The 18,688-nt window shown below is 39.7% G+C and overlaps 1 protein-coding gene across 1 annotated transcript; it reads right to left on the bottom strand.

Moving 5' to 3' along the window:
- Positions 1-11,819: 11,819 nt before the first annotated feature.
- LOC140456840 (immunoglobulin lambda-1 light chain-like) lies at positions 11,820-17,516 on the bottom strand. The gene is made up of 3 exons (XM_072550772.1): positions 17,427-17,516; positions 16,945-17,304; positions 11,820-12,458 (listed from the first exon to the last, which is right to left on the bottom strand). The coding sequence occupies exons 1-3, from the start codon at positions 17,470-17,472 to the stop codon at positions 12,127-12,129; spliced, it is 738 nt and encodes a 245-aa protein (XP_072406873.1). The 5' UTR covers positions 17,473-17,516; the 3' UTR covers positions 11,820-12,126.
- Positions 17,517-18,688: the final 1,172 nt, after the last annotated feature.

Below are 18,688 nucleotides of genomic sequence, written 5' to 3'. Positions count from 1 at the left end.
AGCTCACTGGAGGCTGGGATAATCAGAACAGATATGACAGAAACAAAGAATCAGGGAGAGTTGGATGTTTTCATTGTAGGAAGCAGGTTTTGAAAAAGTGCAGTCCAGCTACCTTTAGAAGTCGTTCATCCGAGAAGTGATTTTGGTAGATAGAATTGTTCAGAAAAGGAAACAATTAAGTCAAGGAAGAGAACTGAAGATTCAGAGATCAGCCAGGGTACGATGAGGGGAAGATTGATATTGGAAGCAACATTGATGACTTTTGTTCCAATTCTGGAGGAGAAATGGAAGCAGCATCAAATACAGCATCAATGTATTGGCAAAATAATTTTGAATGCAGACCTGAAGCAATTCAATCATCGAATGTTCTGCAAAAACCATAGAAACAGGGTTGCCTCCGATGGCAATTCTTTGACTGGAAAAAGAATTGATGAGCTAAAGAAGAAGCTGTTCAAAGTGAGAAAACGTTCAGTCGGGCGAAGGAGAGTAGTGATGAGTGGAAGGAATAGAAGATCATGCTCAGCATCTGCCTCATAAAGGTCATTACAAGGAAGAATGGGAAAACTTCACATCGTCCTTATATGAGAGGGATTGCGCATCCATGTTGACAAAAAAGGCAACAGCAATCAGGAAACTGAAAAAGTGGAACCAATGTAAATCATCAGAAGAATGACGTACAGAAGAGAAAAACGATTGGTCAAGGCAGGAAGAAATAGTGTCTCGATAAGAAGAAATACATTTTAAGTGAGGAAATGCTTTTGCCAGGGCATTAATTCTGAAGATATTGGAATGGCAATAAATGATGGCAGAACGGGTTTGAGGGATAATCAGGTAGCAAGCTGTGGAGGGGACATTTCTGAAGAAGTGAGGTCTGTACCTTTGCAGGAAACTGTAGCTTGCTTTTGAATGGTGAGGTCATGAGCCATGGAGAGATAGGAAGAAGTGCTTAGAGGTTCGCACTCAGCCTCTGCCAGCACGCCAAATGAAAAAATATTGTGCTTTTCTGAAGTTTAATAACATGGTCGGGATTAATCCTGCGGGAATGGAATGCACCAAGTACAGAGTGCAAATAACTTAGTGTGGTCAATATCATGATGGCAGTTCTCAAAGAATAGGTACTGTGCTTTAAAAAAGGCGAGACAGAAAGGGGAAGCATTGTAGACAGGTGAAATGTTCTACCTGGTGGGAATAGTACTTCTGTGAAAAGATGTGGGCATAAATATAATCTGGCTGGTACGAGAATTGAACTTGTGATGTCAACATCACGCAAAACAGCTAAACAGCCAACTGCGCTAACTGATCCCCTTCTTGCTCTGAAGACTGGCAAAAATGAGCAAAATAATATATTGGAGAAAGAGAGGGAAAGGCAGTTGATAACTTTCTTCAAAAATCAAAATGAGATACTTGGAAGATGATGCTCTCAATGGAAGCTGATATATATTAGATATCAAAGTCGAAATACAGAGTATTAGTCTCAGGAAGCTCGAAAGTTTTCATGGTGTGAATAACATAAGAATACCATGGAACCATGTAGAAAATTCAGGCAGCCGTCAATCCACTTATTCTGTATGTATTAAAATTATTTGCTGAGTGCAGTGGAATCTTAAACTTATACAAATAGACAATTCCAGAACCATACTGGGGCTAGAGTCCTCACAATTCGTGTAACAAGGGCTGTGGATAGGGCTTGAAACTAAATGGGGGATCGGATTGTAGGTTAGGGAGAGAGGTAAGTCAGAAGGGAAATAAGAAAACCGGAATTAAAGAAGGAGCTAAGATTATAGAATTCAGGAGAAGTTACTAAAATCATTAGTACTGACACAAAGAGGACAGAGTGCATAGAAAGGGTTAGCAATCAAACTTCAAGCACACGAGACAAACGAATGGGAATTTCAGAAGACTGAATGCGATATATCTGAATGCACACATTATAAGAAATGAGGTAAATCAGCTGATGGTGCAGATCAAAATGAGCAGGTATTACCTGTTGGGCATCACGGAGACGTGGCTGCAAGGGCATCAGGATTGGGAGTTCATTATTCAAAGATACACATATAGGCAGGTTGGCAGGGGGTGTGATTGCCTTATTAATACGAAATGAAATTAAACAAAGAGTAAGAAACGAAGTAGTACCAAATGTCTAGAATTTGTGTGGGTAGAATCGAGGAATTGCAAAGGTAAAGAAAAACCGTACAAGCCTTTAAGTAAGACTCTTGAACTGGGGCACAAAATATATCTGGACATAGAACAAAGGTAAAATCACAATGCTCATGGGGATTTTCAATATGAAAATGGACTGGGAGAATCAGGTTGGCAATGGATCACAAAAAAAACACAAATTTTGAAAGATCTACGAAATGGATTTTTGAAGCTGATTGTGGTGGAGCCAGTTGATGTTTAATGTTGTGCAATGAGGCCGAGTTGGCAAGTGAACTTAACATGAATGAGGCTTTAGAAGCTAGTGATCATAATATGATTGAATTTTAGAGGGAGAAGATCAAATCAGATTTAACGATATTACAGCTGAATAAAGGCAAATACAGAGTTGTGAGGAAGGAACTACTCAGAATTGACTGGGAGAAAGGGCGAGCAGGAAAGACAGTGGAAACATAATAGCAGGAATTCCAGGGAGTAATTCAGGAGACAGCAGGGAATCATCACAGAAAAGAAAAATAATGAAGCGTTGTACAGTGACGATGAGGCACCTATGTCTGACTAGGGAAGTCAGAATAACATAAAAGCAAAAGGGAAGGCCTATAATGTGGCCACGTGCAATGGGCAACCAAAGTATTGTGAAGCTTACAAAGACCAACAAAGGGCAACAAAAAGAAAAATAAATAAGAAGTGTGAAGGTTAAATATTCGACTAAATTAGCCAGTAACATAAAGGAGACCGTAAAAGTTTCTTTGGATATATATAGGGCAAAGGCTGGCTAAAGTAGACATTGAGCTGCTGGAAAATGGCATTGGAGAGATAGTAGTGGGGAGCAAAGAAATAGGTGAGCAATTAAATAATTACTTTGTAGCAGTCCTCACGGTGGAAGACAGGAGTACATTCTCGAAAAATCAAGGGAATGAGGGGACAAAGCTGAGTATGATTAGATAAGATTACTTACAGTGTGGAAACAGGCCCTTCGGCCCAACAAGTCCACACCGACCCGCCGAAGCACAACCAACCCAGACCCATTCCCCTACACCTAACTCTACGGGCAATTTAGCATGATCAATTCACCTAACCTGCACATTTTTGGACTATGGGAAGAAACCGGTACACCTGGAGGAAACCCACGCAGACACGGGGAAATGTGCAAACTCCACACAGTCAGTCGCCTGAGGCGGGAACTGAACCCTGGTCTCTAGCGCTGTGAGGCAGCAGTGCTAACCACGTAAACGATGGTCATCACCAAGGAGAAGGTGCTAGTTAAACTGAACGGCCTGAAAGTGGATACATTACCTGGACCAGATGGACTGCAATCCGGAATTCTAAAGGAGATATCTGAAGAGATAGTGGAGGAGTTAATCGTGATCTTTCAGGAATCACTAGAATCAGGGATGGTTCCAGAGGACTGGAAAATCGCTTATGTGGTATCACTGTTTACGTAGGGAGTAAGGTAAAAATGGAAAATTACAGACTAATTAGCCTAATATTGGTCATGGGTAAGGTTCTGGACTCCATTGTGATGGATGAATGTATGAAAACATGGAAGCATATGATAATATATGGCAAAGTCAGCATGGTTTCAACAAGGGGACGAAGCCTGACAAATCTGCTGGAAATCTTTGAGGAAGTGACAAGCAAGTTAGACCAAGGTGAGCCTTGGACGTCAATAAGGCCTTTGACAAGGATGCACACAGGTGCTACTGTGTAATATAAGAACCCATGGTCTCAGAGGAGAGGTGCTAACACAGTTAGAAGCATGGCTGTCTGGCAGAAAGGAGAGAGTGGGGATAAAAGTGTACTTCTCTGGATGGCAGCTGGTGACAAGTAGTGTTCCAAAAAGCTCAGTGTTGGGACCAGAATCTTTCACGTTATACATCAATTAAGGAAGTAAGGACATTCTGCCTAATTTTTCAGACATTATAAAGATAGTTAGAGAGTCAGGTAGCGTTCAGGAGGCTACGGAAAGATATGAATAGTTTAGGAGAGTGGACAATGGTGGCAGATGCAGTAAACGTGGGGAAGTGCAAGGATATGAACGTTGGGAGGAAGAATAGAGGCATGGACTATTTGCTAAATTCGAAGAACATTCAGAAATTTGAAGTGCAAAGACACTTGGGAGTTTTAGTTCAGGAATCACTCAAGATAAACTTGCAGATTGAGTCAGTAGTTGGAACGGCAAGTTGAATCATGACATTTATTTTGAGAGGATGCACTCTGAGGCTCTGTTCAGACGACATTTGGAGCATTTTGCGCAGCTTTAAGACATCATATCTCAAAAAGGATGCACTGGACCTGGAGCGTGTTCAAAGAGTTTCAGAAGAATAGTCTCAATAATGAGAAACTTATGAAAAACAATGAGGAAGGCTTCAGCACTCTAGGTGTATACTCGATGGAGTTTAGAAGGATGAGGGGCGATCTAATTAAAACATGTAGAATACTGAATGGCTTCGAGAGTGTAGACGTTTGGAAGCTGTTTCCATTGTTAGTACAGACTCGCACCGGAGGCAGAGCCTCAGAGGAAAGAGAAGATCTTTTAGTACTGAGAAACGGAGAAACGTCTTCACCCAGAGAGTGTCGAATCTATGGAATTTACTGCACAGAAGGTTTTTTAAAGCCCGGCCATTGAGTGTATTTAAGGAGGGAAGTGTCACAAAGCTGTAGCTTTTTAAGAAAAAAAAACCTGTTCCTTTTCTGAAGGATACTGTGTTCCTCATTTTTCCAGAGGGGTCGTGCAAATGGCCCAGGTTCCAAATCGGCTGAAGTGTGACAGAGATGAAAGGGTATCTTTATAATGTCTGAAAAATTAGCCAGAATGTCCTTACTTCCTTCATTTATACCCAAATAGATGAGACTTTAGGCCAAAACTTTTATGTTTTAAAAGTAACTTGTGTAATTAAAAGGGGGTGGTCAGTCCTGGAAGCTGAATTGTAGTTTAGTCAGTTGCAGTGGAAACTGTATGAAAGAAGGCTAGAAACCTCCCTCTCGCCTTCTATCCTTTTAATTTCGACCGGTAAGCCTGTTTCATTTTCATTCTGTGTTTAAGGGTGTTGTTTATTGGGACCGTTGTACACATTTGTCAGAACAGCATAATTACGTCTAGTTTGGATAGACGGAGTTCTGTCGTTATTCCATATTTGTTCTTTGTGTTTCACTGCATAATTTTCTGAATAATGTTTTGTCTGTTTTAAAGGGAATTGGCTAGGCAGCATTTAAAATTATCGCAGTATACAATGCAACAGGAAGCGTCCAAGTAATCAAAAATTCTCAATGTCACCATTTCAGATAAGGTATTGGCGTTACTTCAAGTAATAGCTGAACCTTTTAAAGCAAGTTTAGTGGACCTTATCAATTTGTGACGAAACTGAGTGAGGTGAACTACCTGGTAGGGACTCGATACAGGAAGAAATCTCACAGAATATGTCATGTGAATATGCTCAAAAGATTCTTTGATAGCGAAGGAAAACAGGAGGATAAGTTTTTAATGATTGCAGCCCAGAAGGAAGAACCAAGTTCAGAAGATTCTGAATTGGACGTCCCTCAAATCAAATTGAAAAATGAGGAAGTTGTCAAAAATTTGGTTAAAATATTCAGTACTTTCCACAGGAACATCTAAATTAAGTGAAACAGTTATTAGTATAGCTTAGGGAGATATGAAGAAATAAACTGGGAAGTACCAACCTCATTGTGCATGATGTAGGTATAGGAGATGCGGTTCCAATTAAGCAACATCCCTCCGAAGTTGGCAAGGTTCAGAAAGATATAGAATGCGTGCTCCAAGATGGCATAATCGAAGTGAGTTACCATGACTGGAGCTCACCAGTAGTCATAGTGCCATAGTGTCATAGTGCAATCATTAAAAACTTATCCTCCTGTTTTCCTTCGCTATCAAAGCATCTTTTGAGCATATTCACATGACATATTCTGTGAGATTTCTTCCTGTATCGAGTCCCTATCAGGTAGTTCCCAATGGTTATGTGTGGATTATCGCAAAGTCAGTGCTAGTACAAAGACTAAAGCATATTCAATTCCATAGTTGGAAGACTGCGTCGAAAAGGTGAGACAAGTAGTTTACGTTTCTAATTTGGACTTGCTCCGAGGCTGCTAACTGACATTTGTCAGAAAGAGCAAAGGCAATTTCGGCTTTAGAACGCAAAATTGGCTTTATCCATTGAAATGCATGCCATTTGGTATGAATAACGCGCCAGTCGCATTTCAAAGACTAACCAAAAAGGTCATTGCCAGATTACCAACTGTGTTGTGTACATTGATGACCTGGTGATTTTTAGTCAGTCATGGAAGGAACATTTACAACACCTATAGGACTTGTTAAATCGACTGCGGAAGGCAAGCTTGATGGTAAGATTGGCTAAAAGTGAATTTGGCAAAACCCAAGTCACCTTCCCGGGCCATGCTATTGGACACGGACAACTGGTCCCACAGGATGCGAAAACGAACGTAATTGGGGAATTTCCGATACTATCCATGAAAAGAGCAGTATTACAGTTCCTGGGATTGAGTGGAAGTTTATGCAGAATTTTTGCCAGTGTGAATCCTCCACTCACTGCATTGTTAAAAAGGGCAAGAAATTTTAATGGACAGCGGACTGTCAGAAGACGATTGACAGCCGAAAGAAGTGTGTTAATCACTGCCCCAGTGTTGGTCACACCTGATTTCACGAAGCCTTTCAAGGTGGCTTTCAATGCCAGTGATGTGAGTGTCGGTGCGGGGCTACTGCAGGAGGATGACGAGGGAATAGCAAGACTCATCGTCTATTTTTGTTCAGGAAGGTGAACGTTCATTAATGGAAATATTCAAGAGTCGAGAAAGAGACTATGATCTTGGTTTCGGCATTGCAATATTTCAGTGTTTATATTACCAGCATAGCATCTGAGACAATCGCATGTATTGACATTTATGGAAAATGTTAAGGATAAAAATGCCAGACTGTTTAGATGGAACTTGTTATTGCAGACATTCAGTTTGACAATTGTGCCTGTGGCAGACTGAAAACCGTCATTGCCGACTCGTTGTCGAGACTCACATCAGATTCAGAGGTGTTCAGTGGTGGGTGTGCCTCAGCCGAATTCGAATGTGGTTGTGCATGTTTGCATGTGTATAATTGATGTAGTATATATGTGTGTTTTATGCTACTAAACAATTTTTTCTGAGACGTTTTAAAAATGAGTATATCTTTGGATATTGCTAGTTCATTTTTAAGGGGGAAGGTGTCACAAAGCCAGTCCTTGTTTAAGAAAAAGCTATTCCTTTTCTCAAGAATGCTGTGTCCTTGAATTTTTCAAAGGGGTCGTAAAAATAGCTCAGAAACCGAATAGGCTGAAGTGGTACAGAGATGAAATGGGTAATGGGAGGCGTTTTTGTTTATACGTAAATGGATGAGACTTTAGACCAAAGCGTTTATTACTTAGAAGTAATATGTATAATGAAATGGGAGTGGGCAGTCCTAGAAGCTGAATTATGGTTTGGTCAGTTGCAGCAGAGGCTGTATAGAAAAAAGGTTGGAAAACTCTCTCTCTCCTTCCCCCTTTCTAACTTCGACCTGGTAAGCCTGTGTTTCATTTTTACTGTGAGTCTAAGGAGTTTTTTTTTAATTGTGACTGTCGCACGTATTTTTCGGAGCAGAATGATTAATTCTATTTTGGATAGATTGATTTCGGTGGATATTCAGTATTTTGTTCTTTGTGTTGCATTCCATAATTTCGTGGAGAATTTTTTGTATGTTTTAAAGCCTAGTAGTCAACGAAACAAACTTACTCCGGGTAATTTTCATTGTACACTTAGCGAAACAAATACCAAAGTTATGGTATGGGCTGCCTGCCTGCTTTGAATGGTCTACCCTAGTCCATAACAGACTTAGAGATATAGATTCTTTCATACCAAGGGGGTCAAATGTTATGGATAGAAAGCGAGAGAATGGGGCTAAGAAATATAACAACCATGATTGAATGTCAGCAGATTCGATGGGTTGAATTGTCTAATTTCGGTTCATGTGTCTTATGGTTTTATATTTAACATTATATCCTTATCGATGAGTACATTCCAAAACTGAATATCGATGAATTTATTCCTTTTGTCTCTGTTAGAATGAGAATTAAGTAAGGATGATAATCACAGAGCCACCGTTCTTCTGGATAGGTAATGCAGGTGAGTGGCAGGACTGCTTTGTTACCCATGTTCAGCAGTTCCACCAACAACTCATATTCTTGGATGGAACAGCAACAGAAATGCCTCTTTTTATCTAAATTAACTGCTTGTTTTGTGTTTTACATGAGACGTTGAGTCCCAAATTAAATATTATCAAACAATGGTGCCCTCATCCCGTGAATGAATTTTAAACATGTGCAGACGCTCAGCGCAGCATTTATTTTTACATTCATATGACTGCAAAAAATCTTTGTTTTTCTTCATAGTATGTGCACGTCATTTTAAGGATACCACTTGTTATTCGCACGTAATTGCCATTTATTGACCATTTCAGATGGTGGATGGTGTTAGTGGTAGTATTGAGGCGTGAACAGGGAACTGCTCATTGGACAGGAAATTAAAAGAAAAAGAATGTGGTAAGTGGTTCTTTTTTAGATTGGAAATTTGCAATCTTTAGTCTTCCATAATAATTACTTCTGGGATCACTGCTGTTTCCAAGATATATAGGAATGACTTTCGTGGAAGGCTGTGAATACACTGCAGCCAAACTTGCAGGTGTCACAAAAGTAGGTGGAAAGACAAGTCGTTAATGTGTCACAAACTGTCTGGAGAGAAAGCTGGGTGGGATAGTTGGAAAGTTGGCGTTTTGAGGAAAAAATATGAGTTGTTTATTTTGAAAGAGGGAAATATGGAGTATTATTCAAGTGAAGGAAAACTGCAGAAATCTGCAACATAATGGGACTTGTGGGTACTCGTGTGCGAAACAGAAAAAGTCAGCACAAGGCTAAAGCAGATAATAGAACATAGAACATAGAACATAGAACAATACAGCACAGAACAGGCCCTTCGGCCCACGATGTTGTGCCGAACTTCTATCCTAGATTAAGCACCCATCCATGTACCTATCCAAATGCCGCTTAAAGGTCGCCAATGAATCTGACTCTACCACTCCCACGGGCAGCGCATTCCATGCCCCCACCACTCTCTGGGTGAAGAACCCACCCCTGACATCTCCCCTATACCTTCCACCCTTCACCTTAAATTTATGTCCCCTTGTAACACTCTGTTGTACCCGGGGAAAAAGTTTCTGACTGTCTACTCTATCTATTCCTCTGATCATCTTATAAACCTCTATCAAGTCACCCCTCATCCTTCGCCGTTCCAACGAGAAAAGGCCGAGAACTCTCAACCTATCCTCGTATGACCTACTCTCCATTCCAGGCAACATCCTGGTAAATCTTCTCTGCACCCTCTCCAAAGCTTCCACATCTTTCCTAAAGTGAGGCGACCAGAACTGCACACAGTACTCCAAATGTGGCCTAACCAAAGTCCTGTACAGCTGCAACATCACCTCACGACTCTTGAATTCAATCCCTCTGCTAATGAACGATAATACTCCATAGGCCTTCTTACAAACTCTATCCACCTGAGTGGCAACCTTCAAAGATCTATGTACATAGACCCCAAGATCCCTCTGTTCCTCCACCTGACCAAGAACCCTACCATTAACCCTGTATTCCGCATTCTTATTTGTTCTTCCAAAATGGACAACTTCACACTTGGCAGGGTTGAACTCCATCTGCCACTCCTCAGCCCAGCTCTGCATCATATCTAAGTCCCTCTGCAGCCGACAACAGCCCTCCTCACTGTCCACAACTCCACCTATCTTTGTATCATCTGCAAATTTACTGACCCACCCTTCGACTCCCTCATCTAAGTCATTAATAAAAATTACAAACAGCAGAGGACCCAGAACTGATCCCTGCGGAACTCCACTTGTAATTGGACTCCATGCTGAATATTTACCATCTACTACCACTCTCTGACTTCGACCGGTTAGCCAGTTTTCTATCCAATTGGCCAAATTTCCCTCTATCCCATGCCTCCTGACTTTCCGCATAAGCCTACCATGGGGAACCTTATCAAATGCCTTACTAAAATCCATGTACACTACATCCACTGCTCTACCCTCATCCACATGCTTGGTCACCTCCTCGAAGAATTCAATAAGACTTGTAAGGCAAGACCTACCCTTCACAAATCCGTGCTGGCTGTCCCTAATCAAGCAGTGCCGTTCCAGATACTCGTAAATCCTATCCCTCAGTACCCTTTCCATTACTTTGCCTACCACAGAAGTAAGACTAACTGGCCTGTAATTCCCGGGGTTATCCCTATTCCCTTTTTTGAACAGGGGCACAACATTCGCTACTCTCCAGTCCCCTGGTACCACCCCCGTTGCCAGTGAAGACGAGAAGATCATTGCCAACGGTACTGCAATTTCCTCTCTTGCTTCCCACATAATCCTAGGATATATCCCGTCAGGCCCGGGGGACTTGTCTATCCTCAAGTTGTTCAAAATGTCCAACACATCTTCCTTCCTAACAGATATCTCTTCTAGCTTATCAGTCCGTTTCACACTCTCCTCTTCAACAATACAGTCCCTCTCGTTCGTAAATACTGAAGAGAAGTATAATCTGTAAGTATAATCTGTAAGTGTAATAGAATGTCCTCCCGTAATTCAAGGAGATTGGAATTTGAAAGTACGGAAGTCTTTTTGGGATGCGTGAAAGGCTTTTAAAAGACCATATCTGAAGTACTATGAGTAGTTTTGTCTCATTATCTAAGGAAAAATAATCTTTCATTGGAGCAGTTCAGAGAACGCTCATTCGTGCGATCGCTGGCATGGACGAATTTGTTTGTGAGCAAAGTTCAGAAAGGTTGAACTCTATTTACTGGTATTTAGAAAAAGAGAGGTGATCTCACTTTAACATAAAAATTCTTAAAGGCCGTTTCATGGTTAATACTGTGACGACCTTTGACCTCATGCAAGATACGGGAAGACCAGTGCATCGTCTCAGAATAAAGGGCGCTAATTTATGACTGAAACAAAGAGAAATGCAATCTCTCAGAGGACTGTCAATGTTTGGAATGATTTGCCACAGAGAGCCATGAAGGCAGTGTCGTTGCGTTAATTTAACGCTGAGATAGATAGATTCTTGATCAGGAGATGAATCAATGGTTACGGGGAAAGGGCAGGAATATGGAAGTGATGAATGTTGAATCAGCCGTAATCCTATTAAACTTCAGAAAATGTTTGCGGTGCCAAATGACTTACTCCTGTTCATATTTCCTATTGTGTTATGGATACACATGAACCATGCTGCTTTATATCAGGACTTCAGTGAAGGTCAACTAAGTCTGGCAAATGTCTTTCCTAAAGGAAATTAGTGAACGAGAGTTTTTTTATTTTTAAATAATTGATGACAGCGTCATGGTCACTATTAATTGTGTTTAATATGGGAGTAGTCTTAACGATTTGTTTAATCTTGAATTGTGACAGCTGCTATTGAAGGATTCTAAGTCACACACCCAATTTTTTAGTCTGCGTTTCAGAAAAATAAGCGCAGTGATTTTGCAACACTGTCCCGTTTCACCACTCAATACATCATGGAATGGGAAACCATACCCACAAGAATAATTTGGACAAAGCTGGGGAATATTGATACTGGAAAGTTTATTTTTCCAATTTATCCACGTCACACCCAAAAGAAGGCGACATTTGAAACCCAGTTGGAAGTTATATTTGTATGAAGAAACAAATATTTGCATTTTAAATCAATAATTGCAATTGCACAAAAAAGCAGTTTATTCATGTCACTAATGATGTCACAAAACGATGTCACTAATAGCTCGCCAATAAAATGAAGCTTCTCCCCAGTCAGATGCATTTATTTAATTTGCCGAGATACCTGCCACACTCTGCTTTTCAATTAGAGTGTTTTTGCGGAAATGAAATGTCAGTCCTTAGAGATGACACGTGTTCAAGCTGATGGATTTCTGAACCAGCGTGTCCTGAGACTTGTACTTGAAAAGACATGAGTACTCTTCCTTCGCATTCCAGTCACTGACTGGGACCATCAGATAACTGCTCATGGTATAGCTGTTGTCACTCTCAAGTTTAGGGAAGCTTGTAGTCACACCACTCTGTGTCTGACTTTCTCCTACTTTCCAAATCATGTCCACGAAACCCGGATAGAAGCCATGGGCCAGACAGGTTAGTGTCACCATTTCTGCTGAAGTCAATTCTTGGTGAGAAGGCGGAAATAACTCCAGTGATGGCACCTGCAGTTTCCAGTCTGTAATACACATGGATTGAAGTTAGGAAATATCAAGGTAGCGTAAATGTATGTTTATCATCGAAAGCATGAAGAGAAAAACGCACATGAAAGGCTTTAATCAATACCCGTGGTCGCTCTTTCAAGCCACATGTATCCAGTCTCTCTTACCTCTTACTGTGGAAAACTATTATTGAAGCTGTCCCTACTGTGTTTTCAGTCAGTGGATGGGCAGGTCGAGCAAATACCTCATATTTGCGCTACTAATTTTAAAGTATACAGATATTGTGATAAGCGAATTTTCTTTCACCAAGAACATACCCACCCGTGCGCACCTTTTTAAGGATAAGTGACCTCTATGTTTTGAAAACGCTAATTCATTAGTCTCATTAAAGACACTGCTTCGATAAAAAGAAACACAGATTTTCCTCCTCTTAACAAATACAAAAATGTCCCGTTTATCTGCTGAATTAGTTTATGGGTTGATGAATGCAAGTCACACTTATGCAATGGAAAGTAGCAAATCTTGCAGCAGAAAAGTTACTGGGATGAAACAATAACCAACTTAATTGCAGACAATGCGTTGATTGTTTCGACCATTTCTGTCTGTACTGTATGTGATGTCAGTTCAAGACATTACGGTTGATTGTTTTTACACTAATGCTGAATAACAGGAGATCAACTTTACTGTTGGTCATAATTTCAAGAACAAATCATAAATTGCGTATTAGCAGATTTTTTTTTTCTCCAGGTAACGTTGCTACCCTTACATTTTTCGTATCCACTGCAGTCTGGCACTCTAGGTGCCTTGTTTGAGCAAAATTCTGAATTAAATTGAAAATAATCTATTGTCTTCAGGGATTAGGGAAATACTCAGTGGATATTTCAGACTTGTGGAATTGTTGTTACAACTGTTCTATCTTATCTTTGTACACGCATTGACCCCTAACCTCTTTCTTCTCAACCCCACAAAACGGTTCTGGTCTCCTTAAGCTGAACATGCAGCTACTTGCAGAATTGCAAACAAATCTAGAAGAGAAACATTGTGTTCATTTATTTACTCAATTTTGTTCCTTTTAAAACTTTTATAACAGCGTAACTAATTAATTGTGAACTGAATCTCTCTTCTTCAAACTCACAAATTCAGTGTTATATTATTGGAACACAAATTCAGTGTTATATTATTGGAAATATCAAGGTGAATTTCCATAAATGTGAAACTGTTTCATTACGCTGCATGCAATTCTAACATATTAACAGTTTCAATAATTAAACACAAACGATTTTCACAAGCACAACATCATACTGACTAACTCACTCTCGCCCTTGAAAAGATTTACAATGATATTAGTGTGTAATTTTTTTTCCAAGCCATGTTATTTTCTAGGCACTACACAACCATCATCTGACACTAGACATCGTCTGATAGACATATTCAGGGATTAAACATCAAATGCTTCTACTTCTGCTTGACAAGTTAATACTGGCTCGAGACATACTTCCAAAACTTTATCTTTAACAGGAGTGTAGTGAACAGACTTGAGAAATCCTTTCCCGTAATTAGTTACATCAATAAAATCAATGAAAAATGACAGCACAGTTTGTGAGACAGACTTCCTTCAGAGATCTTTGCATGCAAATGCATCAGAAATGCACCTAAGAATTTTTTTTACGATACCATATTGCTACAGTTAAATAGTTTCCTTCCACAAAGTTTTCATTCGCAGATGTGAGTAACAAGGCTTCAATATTCGTCAGTTCAATGAAAAGAATTCTTCCTGGATCAGAATAGTGATAAGAGACAGTTTATGCTAATCTGTTTTGGAACTATTGTTATTTTACAAACTGAGTTTCATCGCATGTTTATTTTTATACGCGGTACATTTAATGTTCTTGTTTCAATGCTTTTTAGTTCGACTCAATTGGCATATGGCTCTTCCAAAATAAGCAAAGGAAGGATTTTAGAAGTTTGTACTAATTCCCACGTGCGCCTGGTTAAGAATCCGATTGCAACTAGGAAGGTGATCATTCCATTGTGAGGTCTTAAAGGAAAGCAGAAAGCAAAATGTTTTCAATCGATCAAATACGTAAAGCAGTTTTAAGGATAGCAAGACGCATTGGAGCAAATTCTATCTTTTTGAAAGCTTTTTTTCAATGTCGTAATGAAGGTAATGCAGCAGATTAATAAACTCACAGCACGCTGTAACACATAAGGTAATAAAGCACTATTATGCTGTATTAGAGGGACAAATATTACAATAACATCTGGAAGCTTTCTCCTTGTAAATAACACTATGGTTTTGATCAATTCTGTCATAAGAGATTTCAGATTTACTTCGAAAACGCTAATATCATAATGTTTAAGAGTGGGGAGATTTAATCGTTTCAGAATCGGTTTTTGGACCACAATGTTCAGAATATATCATTACAGTACTGCTACTAATTGCTTACAAGAAAATGAGGACTGCCAATGCTGGAAATCAGATTCGAGGATGTGGTACTTGAAAACCATAACAGGTCAGGTGGAATACGAGGAGCAGGAGAATAGCCTGTCAGGCATAAGCCCTTCATCTGGACTGAGCCTTATTCCTGATGAAAGGCTTATGCCCGAAACGTTGATTCGGCTGCTCCTCGGATGCTACCTTACATGCTCTGCGTTTCCAGTACCCCTTTTACGAATCTACTACTAATTAATTACTGATGGGACAGAAGGTGCCATAATTGCAATTGGACAACCTTTCAGGCTAAATATGAAAACATTATTTCACAGCTAATTTGGAGTTTGCACCCCGACTCTCTCCCGTTGAACTAATGTACAATTGGAAACGTCTTCAACAGATACTGACTAACATGAATAAGAACTTCCAACACTCAGCTCAGACCGCCAATTATTTTGAACCATTATCACAATGTTACGGTTCACAATGCCTTAGCACCTTTAAAACAGATACTAATTTACAATCCCGAATGGTGACAAAAGAAAACAGCATTTTCAATGTTATAACCTTTATGCAAAGTTATGTTTTTCAATTAACCTTGGTGCTTCGCATATCTTGGTCCTCAGACATGTTTCTGAGAAGCATAGCAATACATGAAGGATAAAGTTGCGTTATTTTCTAACTAAATTTTTGAGTTTGTACTGATATAAAGGGTACAATATTTTCATGAATTTAATTGTATAATTATTGACTCAAACTACAGAAGTAAATTTGGAAGTTCTGGAGCATATATTTTTGAAATAAATTATGATTTTGAGCTTATCAACTGCGTCGCCTCAAAGTAACAGCAATCGGCTATTTTGTTTTTCCTCGTGCCCAAGCAAATTAAATATTATATATTATGTCACGAACAGATACAAAGCAGTACACCCACTGCAATAAGATAGATATGTTAAAGGTTAAATGAGCACATCTTGACATTCACACATCAATCAATGATAAATTATTGTCCTTAATAGACTAATCTCACATGGTACACTCAATTATCTTCCAGTAAGAACGAATATTTCCCATAATAACTTTTATGAGTTGCAAAAACGAATCGTCAGCTTTTTCAAATCATCCAAGAGCATGGAACGTGCCAGGACAAATTCGCTTTCTCTTCACAGGAAGGATATCGTGGCTGCGTGGTTCAAATTGATTTGGACATCTGTATAGTTTAGCTCACTGGTCACCATTATTCAGTAGTTGAATTTCGCGCAGAAATTGTCTCAGAACTATTTTGTTGGTGCTTGCGCCTGATTTGGGGAACATGCAGGCATTCATTCGGGGATCGATGTGTCTGCCCAACAACCTGCAGGCAAAGCACACAAGCTGCTAAATTTGAAGTCCTTAATTGGGTCTGCCACTCCAAGTGATTGAAAATGGGAATTTGACACCCTTAGCACTATCCTATCCATTTTAATAATTGACAAACGCATAATGTGTCATTAGGATTTGAATTGTGGGTTTGCCTACTGCACGTGGCTATCAGCGTTTCAAGAAATCAGCTCACCACCGTTTCTCAAAGGCAAGCAGGAATGGGCAAAATTTGTTGTGCTCCCACGAGTCAGTAAAAGAAAATGAATAGTAACACACTTTTTTTTTAACCGTGCCTGCTTTTTAACTGCATCGTTGGAATATCCAGCTAAAAAAAAACATATACCCTTCAGGAAGAAAAAAAAACTGACATTGTTGGAGAAACTGAGCAGGTCTGGCATCATCTTAAGTTCTGATGATGATCTCTGGACTTGTGATTTGTTTTGTTTTTAACCCACAGATGCTGCCAAGGCTGTGAAGTTGCTGTAGGAATTGCTATTTATTATTCATATCTCCAGCACCCACAGTTCATTGTTATATGTTACCATGCTTTTTACGAAGTCTGACTGAACTGCCACTTTCAATGCCATTGCCAGGACGAATGTTAAATTGTGCACTAATGCTTCATTTGCAAAGCGACTCGAAATTCGAGAATATGTTTTGATACTAAATCTCCTCTTAATGTGAATTCTGTCTCAATAACGACTTACCAATCATGTGTAGCTCGGTACCATTGCCCAGAAACATAGCATTAGCATAAATCGAGCAGTAATAGACGGCCGAATCTTTCAGTTCTACATTGTTGATGGTGAGAGTAACGGTGTTCTTTGGGTCGTTCCTGGAATGGGTGAAACGATCGGTAATTTCCGAGCCACGGAACAACGCGCCACCATCATTAGTGCTTTTGTGTGTCAGGATCCATTCTGGAGTCATCCCTGGTCGCTGCCTGTACCAGCGGAGCCATCTGTCACTTATGTCTCGGTTCTTTACCGTGCAGCTTAAGCTGACAGATGTTCCGGGGGAGACAAAAGCAGACTCTGGTTGCAAAAGTACGGGATTCGGGCTGACGCCTGAAAAAAAAACAGTAGCACTGATGAAAAATTACCTACCATAAAAATAAAGGAGATGTAAAATGTTACAAGTGTCATTGCAATGAATTATTAATAAAAGATCAACTTCATGGTTTACTCACTTGTGAAACACAGCAGCAAGAGTGACATCATAAAAACAATGCCCATGTTTATTCTGAATGGCTCACAGTGTTTTGATCAGCCGAGGATACCAGAGGTTTTTGTTAAGTCAAAGATTACAGGGGAGTTATTTATACCTCACCTTATAGATTCCTATTGGCTAATGCTGGCACGTCTGACGAATGCAAATTTGCATGATGGGAAGAGAACTACTCGGAGACTGAAACTTTTGGCCCCTTCCAGATAGTGAAAGAGGTATAAACTGAAGTCCCTTTATCTGGAGGGATGCACGGTGTTGCAATTTCAGATATCAGAAGCCTCGTGACAAGCGTGCAATCCCTAATTCGCTCCATTATTCGTACGAGTTTTCCATCTTCCGGCCCAGTTGAAGGATGTACTCCTGTTACACTATTACTGAATATGCTAGCTTCAAACATACCGGGTGTAAGTCTATAAGGACATGCAATCTTTCCGTTATTGCCTCCAAGAGAAGCCGTTCCTACCTTGGAGGTTTCAGCATATCATTCAGAATTTCACCTCAAGCTGTTAAAATATTTGAATCAGCATTATTTTCTTCAATGCAAAAACGTGTTTTAATATCCAGCCAAGCAGTTGCATCCCTGGTGGGAATTGAGGGATCACCTTGTTCTAGTGAAACATCTTTCTTGTCTTTGCTGCACTTTTAAACTCTAAGAGGATGAGAGGAGCAACAGGTTCATACAATTTGCACTTCACATTTTAAATTTATCTCTGCACGGTAATAAATCAAGCATATCATCATTTAAAATTTGTAATAGGACACAATACAACACGTAACTGTTGATAAGTGTAATTTGTCCCTTGCAGTTTATAATAATTACCTCGAACTTATCCCCGTGCACAAATCTATTCCTTGCAAGACATGCGTGTTACGGATTTCAAGTAGATAAAGGAGATGCACTTTACAACTTGTCTTTGTTGGCTATCTGCATCATTTATCCAAGGCTTTTCTCTATAGCACTAACATTTTCATTTTCATGATCCAGTTTCCTCTCTCAAGTGTCAGTTCCAAATCAAAGGAATGCATTTTTAAAAAGTCCTAACGCACCCTATTGAATGCGTCATAATCTGTAAACTCGTGACTTATCAAAGTATCCAAACTAGTGTCTAATAATATTTCAAAAAGTGCAGAAAATCCTTATCGTTTGTGCTTTAATTTTCTACTTACATATCCAATGGAATTTCCCCTGTGTGGAATTTCCCCTGCTTTCTAAATTATCCTATC

This window comes from Chiloscyllium punctatum, chromosome 31, assembly GCF_047496795.1.
Source record: "Chiloscyllium punctatum isolate Juve2018m chromosome 31, sChiPun1.3, whole genome shotgun sequence".
Classification (NCBI taxonomy): Eukaryota; Metazoa; Chordata; class Chondrichthyes; order Orectolobiformes; family Hemiscylliidae; genus Chiloscyllium; species Chiloscyllium punctatum.
The sequence above is the reverse complement of the archived record's forward strand: the minus strand, read 5'-3'. Positions and strand labels throughout refer to the sequence as shown.